Consider the following 16346-nt stretch of genomic DNA (forward strand, 5'->3'; position numbering starts at 1 on the left):
TCTGAACGGCACTGTGCACCCAAGGAATAAGGATTTAGCCTCAAATTAATACATCTACAGAACAGGAAGACATACTCATACTTTCCTCAAAACTTTGCAACTTTGAAGCTCATAGGATCCAGAGCTTTGAGTATGATTCCCTTGCCTCTATAAAATTGTGAAAAGAGATATAGGCCTGGAATCCTTGGACCTATTGTTTTTGTTGAAAATTTAAATTACGGATTATCCAGGACCATATCATAAGATATCAAATGATTAGCCTACATCAATAAATCGACATTTGCCAGAAAACAAAGCATTGGTGCATAAAAAGATCCTAATCCAAAATGTCCACCTATACAAATCGACGCGAAAGACGAAACAATAGATTAGAAGAAGCATTTGACCCCTCGGGCGCTGCCATTAGCAAAACATCGAGCTCAACTAATTTATTATCAGCTAAAAGTACATTTCAAGCATTGGAGAAAGTAGCCAAAAAAGAAACCTCCAAATGGTGGGAGGAGCATCACTCAAAAAATATCTGGAACACAATCTTATCCCTCGTGGATTACGAATTCTTATCTTTCCTCCAATAGAGACCACGGCTCCTGAAAAATTACAACTTTGGGAAGAAAATCTACGCACAGCCTCCAATAACATGCTAAGACAGCTAATAGATATAGCGCAGGAAGAATTTGAAAAAAACAAATCAGAGGTTGATACTTTATCCAAACGAATTGAGGAAGCAAATTGAATGAAAGACTATGATATCCTAAACAAAATCTTGGATGAATATGAAGAGGACATAATCCAAAGGAAAAATCACAAATTTAGACAAGACTTGAATGACTAGGGAAGGGTCTATACCTTCGCACAAAAATATGACAACATTAACACCTCAACATCAAACAGTAATACCAGCACCACAAATCAAACCCCTACCTCATCGGAAGTTGGCTCAGTAGAAGAACTACCAACAACTTGCAATACTTGTCCACAAGTAAATTTTCAGGAAGAAGTACAACGACATCGACTAGGGAATGTCCAAGACAATCACACCAGACCTCCAAACCCGGGGACACCAAAACCAAGTACAATAGGAGTTCAAACCAGAGCAAGAAAGAAGGAACTGTACATGGCGAAACCCTAACTAATAACCTGGTGCTCAATCTGTCTACTACAAACCTTACTGATACACACAACCAAATTCTCAATAAAGGATTATCCTTCTGCCCAACTGTGTGTTCGCTGATGTCTTTGATGGTGTGATAACTGACTAAAGCACTTTGCACATTCACTGCACTTGAATGGTTTTTTCCCCCGTGTGTGTTCGATTAAGACGTTGAAGGTGTGATAACAGACTAAAGCACTTTGCACATTCACTGCACTTGAACGGTTTTTCCCCCGTGTGTGTTCGCTGATGTCTTTGAAGGTGTGATAACTGACTAAAGCACTTTGCACATTTACTGCACTTGAATGGTTTTTTTCCGGTGTGTATTCGCTGATGTCTTTGAAGTTGTGATAACGGACTAAAGCACTTGGCACATTTACTGCACTTGATTAGTTTTTCCCCTGTGTGTATTCGCTGATGTGTTTGAAGGTGTAATAAGTGATTAAAGCACTTTGCACATTCACTGCACTTGAATGGTTTTTTCCCTGTGTGTGTTCCCTGATGATACCTTAATGCTGAAGAGTCGTGAAAACTACTGTCACATTCACTTCAATGATAAGGTTTTTCCCTCGTGTGTGTTCGCTGATGACGTTTTCGGTCTGATATCCGACTAAAGCTCTTCTCGCATTCATTACACTTGAATGGTTTTTCCCCTGTGTGTATTCGCTGATGATTTTGAAGGTGTGATAAGTGACTAAAGCACTTTGCACATTCACTGCACTTGAATGGTTTTTCCCCTGTGTGTGTTCGCTGATGAACCCTTAATGCTGAAGAGTCGCAAAAACTACTGTCACATTCACTACAATGATAAGGTTTTTCCCCCGTGTGTGTTCGCTGATGACTTTTTCGGGCTGATATCTGACTAAAGCTCTTCCCACATTCACTGCACTTGAATGGTTTTTCCCCCGTGTGTGTTCGATTATGATGTTTTCGTTCTGATATATAACTAAAGGTCTTCCCACATTCATTGCACTTGAATGGTTTTACCCCTGTGTGTATTCGCTGATGTTTTTGAAGGTTTGATAATTGACTAAAGCACTTTGCACATTCACTGCACTTGAACGGTTTTTCCCCTGTGTGTATTCGCTGATGAACCCTTAATGCTGAAGAGTCGCGAAAACTACTGTCACATTCACTACAATGATAAGGTTTTTCCCCTGTGTGTGTTCGCTGATGACGTTTTCGGTCTGACATCTGACTAAAGCTCTTCCCACATTCATTGCATTTGAATGGTTTTTCCCCTGTGTGTATTCGCTGATGTTTTTGAAGGTGTGATAACTGACTAAAGCACTTTGCACATTCACTGCACTTGAACGGTTTTTCCCCCGTGTGTGTTCGTTGATGTGTTTGAAGGTGTGATAACAGACTAAAGCCCTTTGCACATTCACTGCACTTGAACGGTTGTTCCCCCGTGTGTGTTCGCTGATGACGTTGATGGTGTGATAACTGACTAAAGCACTTTGCACATTGACTGCACTTGAATGGTTTTTCCCCTGTGTGTATTCGCTGATGTTTTTGAAGTTGTGATAACTGACTAAAGCACTTTGCACATTTACTGCACTTGAATGGTTTTTCCCCTGTGTGTATTCGCTGATGTCGTTGGAGGTTTGAAAAGTGACTAAAGCACTTTGCACATTCACTGCAATGATATGGCTTTTCCCCCGTGTGTGTAAGCTGATGTATCTGTAGGACTGATAAGTGACTAAAGCTCTTTACACATTCACTGCACTTGAATGTTTTTTCTCCTGTGAAGGTTTGCTGATGAAGCTTGCGTAGTGATGTCAAACTAAAGCTCTCGCTGCATGTGTATGATTTCTCTTTCTTGGTTAGTGTCTGTGGGTCGGGTATAATTTTGTCTATATCCCATGACTGCATTTCCTGATGGGCCGACATGTCTGATAAAGCACTTGGCTTTTTCTCACACACTTTATATGGGTGCAGTATTTTCCACGTTTGATTTCTGTTTTAACAATAAAATGCGATAGCCACCAAATATTTGCCACACTCCTAATATGTAGAAGGTGTCTTTGTAGGCAATTGTGCCTTTAGATTGGATTATGGCAATGCACGCTTGCGGGTAAAGATGTATCTTCCTTCTGGCCGGTGCAAATCGGGACAGTCTGTTGTATTGTAGATATAAGAACTCCTCTTTCCTTTACCCGTCAGTTGTCTGGCTCCGCTCTGTTGTGCTCTTCTCTGGTTACTGTGGTTCGGCCAGAAAGAGTTTAGAATTCACCTAGAGCACGGAATGATGGCTTATAATCATCTTAGAAAACAGAGCACTGCGGTAATCACATCATACCGATCCCAGGATCAAAGTTAGTATTTGACACTTGTTTATACAGGAGGAGGTTTGTTATTGTTGTTGCCTTAATTTTTTTAAGGTCATTTCTTCGTCTTGTGGCGTGGAGGTGCACAGCTCAGACTCTTACAATCACTGAACTGCCCTTGATCCTTCACCCGGGATCTGTCAGTTTAAGTGCAGGTTCCTCTGTCGCCGACTGCGCTGATGTTTTCCTGAATACTGGAGCTCATTATTTCTGCTATTATTGAAGAGTTACAGCATTCGCTTCATTATTGATGGTCATTTCACACATTCAAGGCTTGTTTTCTGTTGGATGTAAAGATATTTAAAATTACTAAATGGAAACATAATGGAATGAGAATTCACAATGTTTAACTGGTTGTAAAAGACACTCCACACAATGCAGCGCAGCCCTCCCCCGCGAGGCTACGCTGCGCGAAAGAGAGGGAGCAGGAGAGCACCATATTTTCAGAGATACGGCTCTCTCCTTTGCTTTCCCTTGCGCCAACACTGATTACAGAGGGCCTGCGCCATGCACACACCTTAGCACCAGAGCGCTAGCGTGTGTGTGTCTGTGAATCCAGCATGGGTTTTGTACAGGAAGGAAACCCTTCCTGTACAAATTACTATGCCTCGACACGAGGGAAAGCTTTTACCATTTTGTATACGTGTTGCACAGTGCAGCACACATGCAAAGTCAGAAAAGGAAGAAGAAATGAAAGCATTTCTACTTCCTTGCACCCAGTTTTGTGGTTGCACAAGAACACCCATGCACCACCCTTGGCAGGCCCCGATGGCACAAAGTAATGCCAAACAATGCTATGCGCAGTGTCACATTACTTTAACGTTATTTCCAGTGTTAAACAAGTTTAGCGCTGGAAAGTAAATTAGGAAAAAAGATTTTGTGCCATTTTGTGCCTCTTTTGTGACGCAAACACAGTGCAAAATCTTAGTAAAGCTCCCCCTTCTTCTATATCGCTTTTTAAACTTAGCAAGGAATATTTCATCATACACAGATATTTAACTAAATGTTCTGTTGATCAGGTGACATTTTATTAATGTCTGGAAAAGAGGTGATTTACCAATGTTTACAGAGTAACTGAGCAAAGTAAGGGCGCTCACGTAGCACCCAAGTGCTTGAGGTATAGCTTAAGATAGGCGCATATGGTCAAGATTTCATTTAAACAACAGCAGAGTATAGAAAAAGAGATGGATCAGGCTGGGCTGTAAAATTTCCAGTAACTCTTTACGAAGTATACAACAAAAGTAACTCCATTTACACACTTTTTCTCATTCTTTCCGATTTACTTAAGATCATCTCAAATACCAACTCCTGTCTTTACCTCGCTCTTAATAAGTCATCTTTGGCACTTTCAACAGCTCCCTTGGTTCAAGCATTTCTGGTTTCTACTAACCTGGAAGATTGGAACATTATTGTGAGTTGAGGGGTGTTTCCTATCGCCATAACATGTGTCTATCTCCCTGAAACTAGTGTAGCTTACATCACCCGGTTCTGGCCCTGAAAGACAACTTTAAACAGCAAGTCTTTAGTTCTTCCTAAGTTAGATAAAGTTCTGTAAGATGCAGCTCCTTCCGGGGCTTTTGTGTCAAACAGAGAGAGGAGTTCACTGTAAGGCCCGTCCTTTACATTATAAGCGCAGATATGGCAAACAAATGTTGAGTCATATAATTTAATATTCAACGATATCAGTCATTTACTACTTATAGAGAATCCATCACAACCAATAATTTACCTGACATATCCACGCAGCAGATGTGTGCCTATTACTCTTTTTACCCCCTTTTCCAACATTACATGGCATCTGGCATGATGTGTCCTTTTGGGGCCCAGGATGCCATTTGTGACCGGATCGGTAAGCCTTCCTAACCGCTTGGCCACTTGATATGCTCGTACAACCACCCGGTCAAGCACCGAGCACGCAGATATCTGGCCCTCGACCCCAGTCTGTACAGCGCACCAGCTCGCACGCTGCACTTCTATGTCAGCACCTCGCGGCCCTCCCTCCATCCAGCACTCCGTCTAAGCGCACGGTTAAATTTATCCACCACCCTAGAAATTTCACTGCAAGTAATCCACACGGATTCTTCCTCCTTAGCGCACAATCGACCACTTTTTACTCAATTAATTCTCGAATATTGACCATTGGAAATGTTCTACAAACGGGAATGTCAATTAATTGTCTCCATGCCTCTCGGCATAGAATCTAGGAAGCTTCACGAATTCACAGCGCCTGTATATAAGTAGGTTCACTTTAAGTCACTGGATAAATTTATGATGAAAATTTGAAAATGTACATATGCCATTTCTCTTCTTCTTTCCCCTTCCTAGGCATTTAGAGGCTTAAAAACGTTAAGGCATTAATTAATGTCCTGATGATGGTCCCCATGATCTAAGTAGTGGGACCGAAACGCCGTCGACCTGCCTCGCACCTTATACATAACTTGATTTATATGTAATGTATATGTAAATGGTGCCCTTTGATATTTCTGTACATATGAACTTCTGAAACAGAAAACGTTACTTTTGCCTTACAAAGCCTTTTTTCCTCTGAGTGGAATCTAGGAGTGTCTGGGTACAGGCTTGTGCCCCACACTGGTGAATGTTGAAGGTATTCCTTCTGGTTGTAATCCATTACGTATTGAGTAAACTTGAAGACCTCTGTCCGGCTGGACATGTCGCTCCAAATATAGAATTGATTCTGTCTATATTTATTGTTTCGCAGTATTTTGTATGCATGGGACCGTTGTTGTTCTTAATAATTTGGGACCGGATGGGCATTTTGAAGATCGGGAGGAGGTGTCAGTTATCCACAGGTGATGCAGCATTTCTACCTTTCCATATTTCTCATATTCAAGTTCATCTAATTTTATGTCCTTCGGCCCCCCTACTGCACTCTGGCTGCGCACTCACTCTGTGGCATTCATCAGAAGTCAGATAACTGCCTCATACTCACAAGGCCATGGATCTCACTTCTACAACACTTATTGCAGACAAAGGGCCTAGTTAGGAGTTTGTCCAACAGATTATTGCCTCAAAAATAGGGTTGGGTGAAGAATTCCGTTCTGCCAGCAGACCTCGCAAAGTTTTGACCAAAGTTGGTCCAAAACACTCCATGCAGAACGGAATTCTTTTCTCAAGTGGTTCGCCAACGGTAAGTTGGCGAGCGCTTGTGATAAAATATAATGCGCTAGACCTCCTCCTGGCGAGATTTCTCATTGCGGGAGGTCACGGCAGGTCGCGACCACTCTAGTGTTAAAATCTGCCATTCTCGTTGATGAAGCTGCCATTCGATTAGAATATCAATTAGAGCGGCAGAAAGCAGCATCGCCCTCTGACACGATGCGTAGTGCTGTTCGTGCTGCTTATTTTACAGTGGGGGTTAAACTCCTGGCACTAAAAATCAGTGAGAGCAGCGCAACTTAACAAACTCTGCTCCTAGCGGAAGTCTGCAGAGTGCGGCGGAGTTTCCCTGGCACTTCGTGGAGTTCTGCTGAGTAAAACTCTGCAAACTACATCAAGGCATTATCAAAACGTGACAGATATCCTGTCTGCCTTATTATAATTGCCACAGGATGTAATGCATTTTTAATGGGGCGGGCAGGATACCGGTCACATTTGTGATAGAATAAACAATCTGCTGAAATCTAAATCAGGCCTCTGGTGTACATTGCGTCCAGTCTGGCTAGCTGGGCTTGAAGGATCTTGTGGTTTGTGGGTCTCTCACTGCTTTGAGGTCACCACCAGGCAGACCTTCCGTCAGCTGCACCCTGTGCGGATCTTCCTTCCAGGCAGGACCTCTGTCAGCTGCGCCTTGTGCAGATCTTCCTTCCAGGCTGGACCTCTGCCAGCGGTGCCTGTGCAGATCTTCATTCCAGGCAGGGACTTCTGTCAGATGTGCCTTGTGCAGATCTTCCTTCCAGGCAGGGACTTCTGTCAGATGTGCAATGTGCAGATCTTCCTTTCTAGACAGGACTTCTGTCAGCTGGGCCCTGTGCAGATCTTGCTTCTAGACAGGACGTCAGTCAGCTGTGCCTTGTGCAAATCTTTCTTCCAGGCAGGACTTCTGTTAGCTGTGCCCTGTGCAGATCTTCATTCCAGGTGGGGCTTCTGTCAGCTGTGCCTTGTGCAGATCTTCCTTCCAGGCAGGGACTTCTGTCAGCTACACCCTGTGCAGATCTTCATTTCAGGCGGGGCTTCTGTCAGCTGTGCCTTGTGCAGATCTTCCTTCCAGGCAGGGACTACTGTCAGCTACACCCTGTGCATATCTTCATTCCTGGCAGGGCTTCTGTCAGCTGTGCCTTGTGCAGATCTTCCTTCCAGGCAGGGACTTCTGTCAGCTGTGCCTTGTGCAGATCTTCCTTCCAGGCAGGGACTTCTGTCAGCTGTGCCTTGAGCAGATCTTCCTTCCAGGTGGGACTTCTGTCAGCTGTGCCTTGAGCAGATCTTCCTTCCAGGCAGGGACTTCTGTCAACTGTGCAATGTGCAGATCTTCCTTCCAGGTGGGACTTCTGTCAACTGTGCAATGTGCAGATCTTCCTTCCAGGTGGGACTTCTGTTAGCTGTGCCCTGTGCAGATCTTCATTCCAGGCGGGGGCTTCTGTCAGCTGTGCCTTGTGCAGATCTTCCTTCCAGGCAGGGACTTCTGTCAGCTACACCCTGTGCAGATCTTCATTCCAGGCAGGGCTTCTGTCAGCTGTGCCTTGAGCAGATCTTCCTTCCAGGTGGGACTTCTGTCAACTGTGCAATGTGCAGATCTTCCTTCCAGGTGGGACTTCTGTTAGCTGTGCCTTGTGCAGATCATCCTTCCAGGCAGGGACTTCTGTCAGATGTGCCTTGTGCAAATCTTTCTTCCAGGCAGGGCTTCTGACAGCTGTGCAATGTGCAGATCTTCCTTCCAGGGTGGGCTTCTGTCAGCTGTGCCCTGTGCAGATCTTCCCTCCAGGCAGGACTTCTGTCAGCTGTGCTCTGTGCAGATCTGCCTTCCAGGCAGGGCTTCATTCCTCAATGATCAGTTCAAAGGTCGGGAGAGGTAGAACTGGTCCAGGTCATCTTCTTTATTGCAGTTCAACTTGTTAAGCCACAGAGGTAGAGCTCTGAGATGAAGGAGAGTCTGGATTTTCTGAGCTCCGTAGAGCATTGAGACAGTTCTACCACATCCAGCACACGCTACAAGACTCCAAGAGTCAACGCTACAAGTGCTGCTCCAAGGTTTAATTCAACCACTGTATCTGAACATCCCCTGGCAAATGCCAACTAGAGAATAAACAACCTGCCTGCACCAGCAGAGCGCAGGAAGCTTTTCAAGCACCTGGAGGTAAATGGACTTTCTCTATCTGTCGTAACTGAAGATGTTAATCCTTTGTAACATCTATCCGCTTTCGACAAGGTTCTCCATTTTTCTATCAGAATGCAACTCATCCTGCGCAGACACAAACCCTCTAGTCCATATTGCATGAAGCTGGGTGGTACTCACCCAAAAGAGGGCCCTCTACAAATTGCTGACATTTTCTTACACCCCCTGGACAGCCGTGGCAACACACAGACCAACTACACCCCCATCCACCTGCCAGGATCAAGACTCAGATCTTTCAACCTTCTCTGTTACCGTGTTTGGAACGGCCTGTCTCTGAGATTCGTGGAAGCTCCACACTCAGTGAGTTCAGAGTTGCCTTGCAAAACCATCTCATGAGAGTGGACGAAAAGAACATTAAGTGACACGCACTCCACAGACATGTATATAAATCTACCATTATCATTCCATGAACCGTTGTCCTACTGCTGTTGTTTTGACATGGATGTTTTGCCGTCTATCACAGCAGCTTCTTCATTTAAAATCTTACTCATCAGTTAGTTTTCTATCATACCTACTTACCTATGTACTGTTTCTGACCCTACGACATCTCTGGCAGAAATGTTGTGCTGTCTGTTCCTTCATAAATGGGAAGTAGATTGCTACTGCTGTAGCGTAGTTCCTATATTCCCAATAGGCTCTGTGCATTGGAATAATATATCCTATAGATTAGACGTAGGACTGAGGTCGACTAGGTCTCTATCGAATATACTAAACTTAATACTGAGTGCCAGCTAGCTCAGAGGTCACTAGAAACTTTCTCGAATTCAGAAGAAGAGATTAGTTTCTGACAACCGCATAAACATGATAACTTTGTTTTCCAAGAATAAGAAACATATCTCTAAAGTGGCGGAAAAAAAAGATAAGTACTTCATTCAGTCAATCGTGCATGCTTCGTTTCAACAGAGTTTGTAGAGAAATAGAGAGACGGGCATTTTCAATAAAAAGGTTTTTTGAACAGTCTTCTTTCTCATACAAGAGAAGTGAACTGCTACAATTGTTAAGCAGACTGCAAAGTATAATGCGTACAGTGAGAGTAGTATTATAAAATATTACTGTAAGAGCATTGTATGGTTTCTAAGCCATTTGAAAATACATACATAAATACACAGGCTAAAATACTCAACTGGTGCTTCTCAAATACGCCTACTTCGATGTACCTAACCTAAGTCTAGTACGAGGGAAGAAGTAAGTATTTTGTAGCATAGGTTTCGTTTTCTTTGCCAAGAATCTATCCAAGATTTCTCTAGGTTCTAATCCGCTCCAAACCCTAGTTAGAATGAAGGAGGTCTGGTATCTCTGTCTCGGGACTCGATTTCCAAACACCCTGCAACGGGAGCTTGGAAACACTGGAGCTGGATTCTCAGCAGGAGAAGAGATAGCTTCCTGATCAGTGCGTCAGCTGGAGGGTCGGCTTCCGTCGGCACTTGCTGTAGCGAGCTCCGTCGGGCAAGTAGATAGTCGAACTGCTCCGAACCACTGTGTCTCACTAGAGCAAGTGGAGGTATATTTACACCTTGAAGGTGTCTAGGAATGCCATAGTTTGACATAAAGTCGGGCATAATAACGTCAGGAAAGAACCCCTAGGGAATAGTTGTTCTTTGCAAAGTACATGAGTTCTTGGACAAATCAATAGTTGAGCAAGGGGAAGTTCCCTAACTGCTTAAGCCGATTTTCCAAGAAATCGTTGTAACGTTTGGTATGGGTGGAAGTAGCCATGCCTGTATTTGGTCTGCATGGGGTATGTCTAAATAAGGGGGATTGATTTCTATGCCTATATAAGGGCAATGTGAATTGTACCTATATAAGGGCATGAATCTGGAAAATTCACTTGGAGCCTAAAACGCCACACAACACCCACTCCACTTTATTACGTATGACATTACTAAGTTCTAATCACATAAAAACATATCTAAACATGATGCGTTAAAACCCACCCAAAATACATAAAAATGCATTGGCTGTACATGAAAAAGAGCATTTGTGCTGTATGCATTTCAAAGCAATGTTTCATTCAAAGCATATATTTTTGACATTTGAAAATGCTATCCGAATGAATCACGAAAATACATTTATGAAATGGCTCTTCAATACAGAAAAAAAGTCGAGCAGATTATATGAACTGTTTGTATGAGGACAAGGTCAATTATTGTCTCTTGAAAATCTATCACAGAAATCTAGTTCTCTATGAATAGTTCTACTTTAAGCAGATTACTTGGTGCCAAAAAATGAAAAAATAAGAATTTGGAAAAACAAAAATTAATCATAGGAAAAATAAAGTCCCAAAGTTAGAACTTTGTTTTGAAAAATGAAGGTTGAATTCAGAGTCTCTCAGAACACTGCGTGCCAAATCAAAAGTCAGTGTTAGGGCTAGGAGAAAACATCAAGTCTTCTAAGTCTGTAAAGAATTTGTCTACCATTGTAGGTGAAATTTGGATTACCCCGTTAAGCAGATTAACCGCACATAGCTGTGAACCATCACCGTCAGCGTCAGTTGCAATAGCAATTTTCGAAGTAGATGGTACCTGTGCGCCTGTTGTTCCTCGTACCTCACCATTAGCATGTTGCGTCTGTGAGATCTCAATGAATGCCGTCATAAGGATTGGTAGCCGCTGGAGACAACACAGTGCATGGGCCGTTACTGGTCCAAGCAAAGTATCAACTTCCATTGGCATGACTGATGGGAGTGTCAGACAGATGTCTAGCATGCATTCCTCTCCACATAGCAAGCATCAAAGAACAGGTAAGATGCAATCTTGCCATATTGGTCTGAATGCTAGAAACCATGTGGTATTCAATTCTCTTCAACAAGTTAATCCCAAAATTTGGATTATGCGCTCACAACACCTCATCACCAGAAGAGTGTTCTCCAAGGTGATCTGGGCGTCGTTGGTGAGTTGGCTTGCCATATCGGAGCAGAAGGAGCAAAAATAGTATCCCTGCTGCGAGCCCCAAAACGAGAGGCAGTCTGCCAAACACCGAGTGCACGAAGTTTGGAAATATGCCTAGGACTGCTTGAAAAGGTGCTAACAGTCCCGAAAAAACTGTCTTAAATACATGTACAATACCACTCATATCAGACATGTTTAAGATATGACCTAACATTTCCGAGAAATGTTTAGGGCAGTTTGTTGTTAAAACGGCATGTATCTCTGCAGAAGTCCTTGCAACTTGCAGATTATACGTCTCTTTGGCCGAGGTCAGTGGCCCCGTTTTCTGTAAAAGAATGGCTTTCAGTCTGCTTAAAGTATCAATTCGTATAGAAGAGATGTTCAGTGAAGGCCATAATGGCGACTCCCTGTCTGTCTTTGTTTTAGGAAACAATACTTGCATACAGCAAGTGACCCTGGCTGACACAGTTACGAGATAGGCTATTCCTGGCAACATGCCGCAGCAGCTGTGATCATTCAACACAATATAACTTCCATTAGAAAGTTGCCTAAAAATTGGATCAATCACCGCAGCTGGTGAACCTTGCAGGTGGCAGGATAAGTTATTTGTGGAACCATCGCAGGCCCTGTGTAAATTAATATCCCGACATATGAGTGAACCGCTTAGTGCGTTTTCCCAATTTGTACCACTAAGAAACACTACTTTCCCCCACTCCAACATCTGTGTGTATTGGGTAAATCCAAGGATGTCTTGATGTATTCTTTACTCAACCTTTCATATAGGCCTGCTGGTATATGTTTTAAGCAATACTGAAAATGGAAAATCGTCATAGGCAGAGTGATTGTACCGTGTATTATCCATTCTGTCGCTGGTTTCTCAGAAACAGTTAATGGCAATCTTTCCAGGTTTTCAATGCTCAGCACCGTATAGTCTGCTCCCCTCTCTGCCAGTGTGATTTGTTTATCTGTAAGGTCAAATTCAGAAAACAATGACGTGGTGTTGATTAGACACCAAGGCACATAGCCTGAACAAAGGTTTTGCAATGTCCAGCCCAGTAGCATTATAGAACGCAATTGTGATTGACCATGTTGCAACATGACCAAGTCCTGTTCCATTATGTCTATGGCAGAGGATAGTATGCAGTCCAAAGAATATAAACTGGATGACAGAGTCATTAACCCATTGTCAACTACAGAGAGAGATATTTCTGAGATAATACGATCAATTTCTCGTATACGTTCTGCAGTCTCTGCTTGCGTAATCTTCCATGCTTCATTATAGGCAGCATAGATACCGGCGTATATGAAATCTTTATGACGCGGTTTAGTAGGTCCTTGTAAGAAGTCCCTTATATCAACGCCATCTTTAAGTAAAGATAAGTGTTGTTTTACTTCCTTTAGGGTAGATTTGTGTAGTCACTCAAGGCGCAGTTTCCCCACACTGTATGATGTTACTATCCCTGGATGTTGTCTCTGGATATATCTTGGATCTGGCCTAGTGAATGTGAACCCTTGTGTCTTTTTCAGGAATCTATCTTGATAGTTGTTTGTGTCTGTGGGCCAGATTAATGATTTTTTTCCAAGTAGGATCTGTTCTGTTTTGAACAAAAATAGTCTGTATGTCAACCACCCCTTCTGTATTGTTTTTGCTATCAGGTGTCGGTGTAGGTATGGACGGATTGTTTAAATTTTTTATCTTGGCTAACCCAAGACAAGATGTCTGTTGAACAGTGTCATTCAAAACATTATTTGCTTTGTATTAGTCAGCATACTTTTCATTCCTGTCTTATTAACATTTTTAAAGTAAAATGTTTCTGGATTTGAAACATTAAAACCTGAAAAGTACGGAAATTTGTTATAAAATGTGTTTGAGCTACTCTTTGGTGGCGAAGGACAATGCTCCCATTGGTTATAAGTTAATACATTTCTATGATTTGCAGATTTATGCAAGAAATGATGACCAGAGTGATTATTACAATACATTTGTTTGTAATCCGATGAACCTTCTAAGTATTCATGATTCGTAAATTTTGCAGACATTTCAAAGTATGACATCATATTATTAACAGTCTCAAAGTCCCAATCATCAGAAAAGGTACTGGATGAAACAAAGTCACTCAAGGAAACCTTGAATTGGTGTAGAATCTTCAACAGCTCTGCAGGACCAAGGATGTCATAATCGGTTCTGTCCCAAGCTATACCACCTGGTATAGGAACGGCTGTGATGTTCACTAATGACAAGCCTCTTTGTTCACGATGAGATGATTTGTGTGGTTTGAGGAGTAAGTTAATGGCCTTACTTTCTGTATCATTTTTAACATATCTTCCAGTTATTACTATTCCCAAGGTAAATACAAGAGTCAAACAAAGTAGAAGAATCAGTACACCCAACACAATCCAAAGTTCATTCCATGGTGAAACCAAATAAGTCTTTTCCAATTTATGCAAAAGGTTTGTTGCTCGTTCTTTAAAAGTTCTCTTTACTGGCGTTGTTTCAGGTTCACTGGGATCCTCGGAAAACGTATCAAAGTTAATGAAATAGCCAGAGGCAGTTCTGTAAATTGTAGGAATTGCATCAGGATTCGTGGAAATCGCTGGAACCCCGTGATCACTTGTCATATTTGTATAGTCAGATGCTATTTCATTGTAGACAGGTGTTTCTTGACGAACTGTAATTTGGGTCTCAAGAGGTACAAGTTCCATTGCTTTATTGCATAGTCCTTTTTTCATTCTGCAGATTTCTCAAAGGTGATGATGAGTCTCTCAGTTTAAACCTCTTGGATAGTAGCAAGATTTGGGCATCTGCTACATCTTTGGAGTCCACTTGGCCTACTACTTATGATCGGCCACATGATGTGGTTTGACCAGGTCGATGGACACAAACCTTTTCTCCTTTTTAATAGCAAGGGGCGTTAGTAAAACTGTTCTTGATCCGTGGACTGCTAGGACAGGTACTGGTTGTCTGTAAGAAGGCCCAAATTCCTTCTTGTCCGTGATCTTTTCTCTGACTAGATCCCCAATCTTTGGAATCTAGGCAGGCCTTGCTGGGACGGGTGGTTTCTCTTCAGTGGCCGTTGGCTTCAGTAACACGTTGCTTTGGCTTTTCCTTATTTCATTTAAGTCCTGCAAAACCGCCAAACGATCTTTGATATTAAAGGGTTTTTGTTCTACCACTGAAGTGTGACAATCGAGGTCCTCAACAATCATTCTAGTTCCAAAAAGGATTTCATATGGAGTGATTCCCCCTAGAGAACTTCTTGGCAGATTGTTAAGACTAAGTTGGACACCTATTAAATGTTTGACCCACCCGTCATCCGAGCCTAATACCCTAGCTGTTATAGATTGCTTTATGTCCCGTTTTTTTCTTTCTACTACCGAAATTCCCTCAGGATGGAATGGACTAGAGACACCTTTTTAGTATTCTGGTGACTCATGACCATAAAAAACAAAGGTTATACATTCAATATTATGTCAAATACTTAAAAAATGGAACTGGATGTGCTGAATCGATGTTGCCCAGGTCATGCGTGACACCTTCCACCACTATTGCTTATGAGACTTGTAGTTTTGTTTTTCGCATTAAAAGGATGGGTTCTAAAGTCCCAGTGTTCTAAGCGATGTTAGTTAAAATCAGAGGCCTGAGTGAGGGTGAAAGCATGACACTGCTCTGCTTAGCAGTGAGATGAGTGACAGTTCCCCAGCCCTTCCGTTCTTTGACAGACAGAGGCTCGTTGGCCGTTCATATTTTCTTGCAACGAGAAAGAAACCTGTATGACAGCTTGTGTCAACTGAAGAGATAAAACGCTTGGGCGTGTTTCATTAACTACTGACAAACATGAACAATCAAGAACATGAGTTTCTGGAAAACTATCAAGCACCCAATCAGAATCAGCCGCCCTTCAGACCCAGGAATTCTTGAGGCTTTGGAGAGAATGAATTGCACGGGGTATAAGAGGAACACTACATCGACTCAAAGCTCACTTCTCAGGGATGTACTGAAATCCCAGCCTCATGGCACACTTAGCCAGCTCTTCACCTCCTCCTCCTCAAACTGTTGACCAGCTATCAGGGCAAATGAGCCTGCAGCAAAGCATCGCTGGCTTGGTTCCACACCGGACCAGGCAATGTGGTCAACTCCATACTCCTCCAAGTCAGCAAGCACTCGGGTCGAGCCAGTCCTAACTCCACATGAATGTTCCCCATCACAACTATTTTAATGGTACTAAGTTATGTTTCTGCTAATGTAGGAGTCAAAAAGTGAAAGATTTTACTAGGAAGTACTGAAAGATAAATCATGAAGTTTTTCAATATTTCTGAGTCTGCCACAGTACACAGGAGCATTATTTCTCTACTGTAGCAAATCATGTATGTGCCCTGTAGAAAGCTTGTTTGAATGAAACATGCAATTTATTGCAGCCAAAAATCCATACAACAACATAGAGTGTAAGCCAAAAATCTATGCAACATCATAGCAGAGTGCAAGATAACTTGTGTTATTATTCCAGCAGAACGAACTGCCATTCCTAATGTGTACGTCATTTTAAAGACAAACCCAGAAAAATGTATGGTCAGTGTTGTTCTTCTGCCAGTTAAAAGACAATCTCCATTAATGTGTCAGGAATTAAAAC

At 42.5% G+C, this 16346-nt stretch overlaps 1 protein-coding gene across 1 annotated transcript in view; it reads right to left on the reverse strand.

The window, feature by feature from the left end:
* Nucleotides 1–16346, reverse strand: part of LOC144825272 (uncharacterized) — an 80142-nt gene that overhangs the window by 39136 nt on the left and 24660 nt on the right. The window contains exon 3 of the mRNA XM_078684125.1: nt 1762–3761. Within this exon, the coding sequence (XP_078540251.1) occupies nt 1762–3043 (1282 nt within the window). The 5' untranslated portion in view covers nt 3044–3761. The remainder of the gene's footprint in view (nt 1–1761; nt 3762–16346) is intronic.

This window comes from Lissotriton helveticus, chromosome 1_1 (genome assembly GCF_964261635.1).
Source record: "Lissotriton helveticus chromosome 1_1, aLisHel1.1, whole genome shotgun sequence".
Taxonomy (NCBI): Eukaryota; Metazoa; Chordata; class Amphibia; order Caudata; family Salamandridae; genus Lissotriton; species Lissotriton helveticus.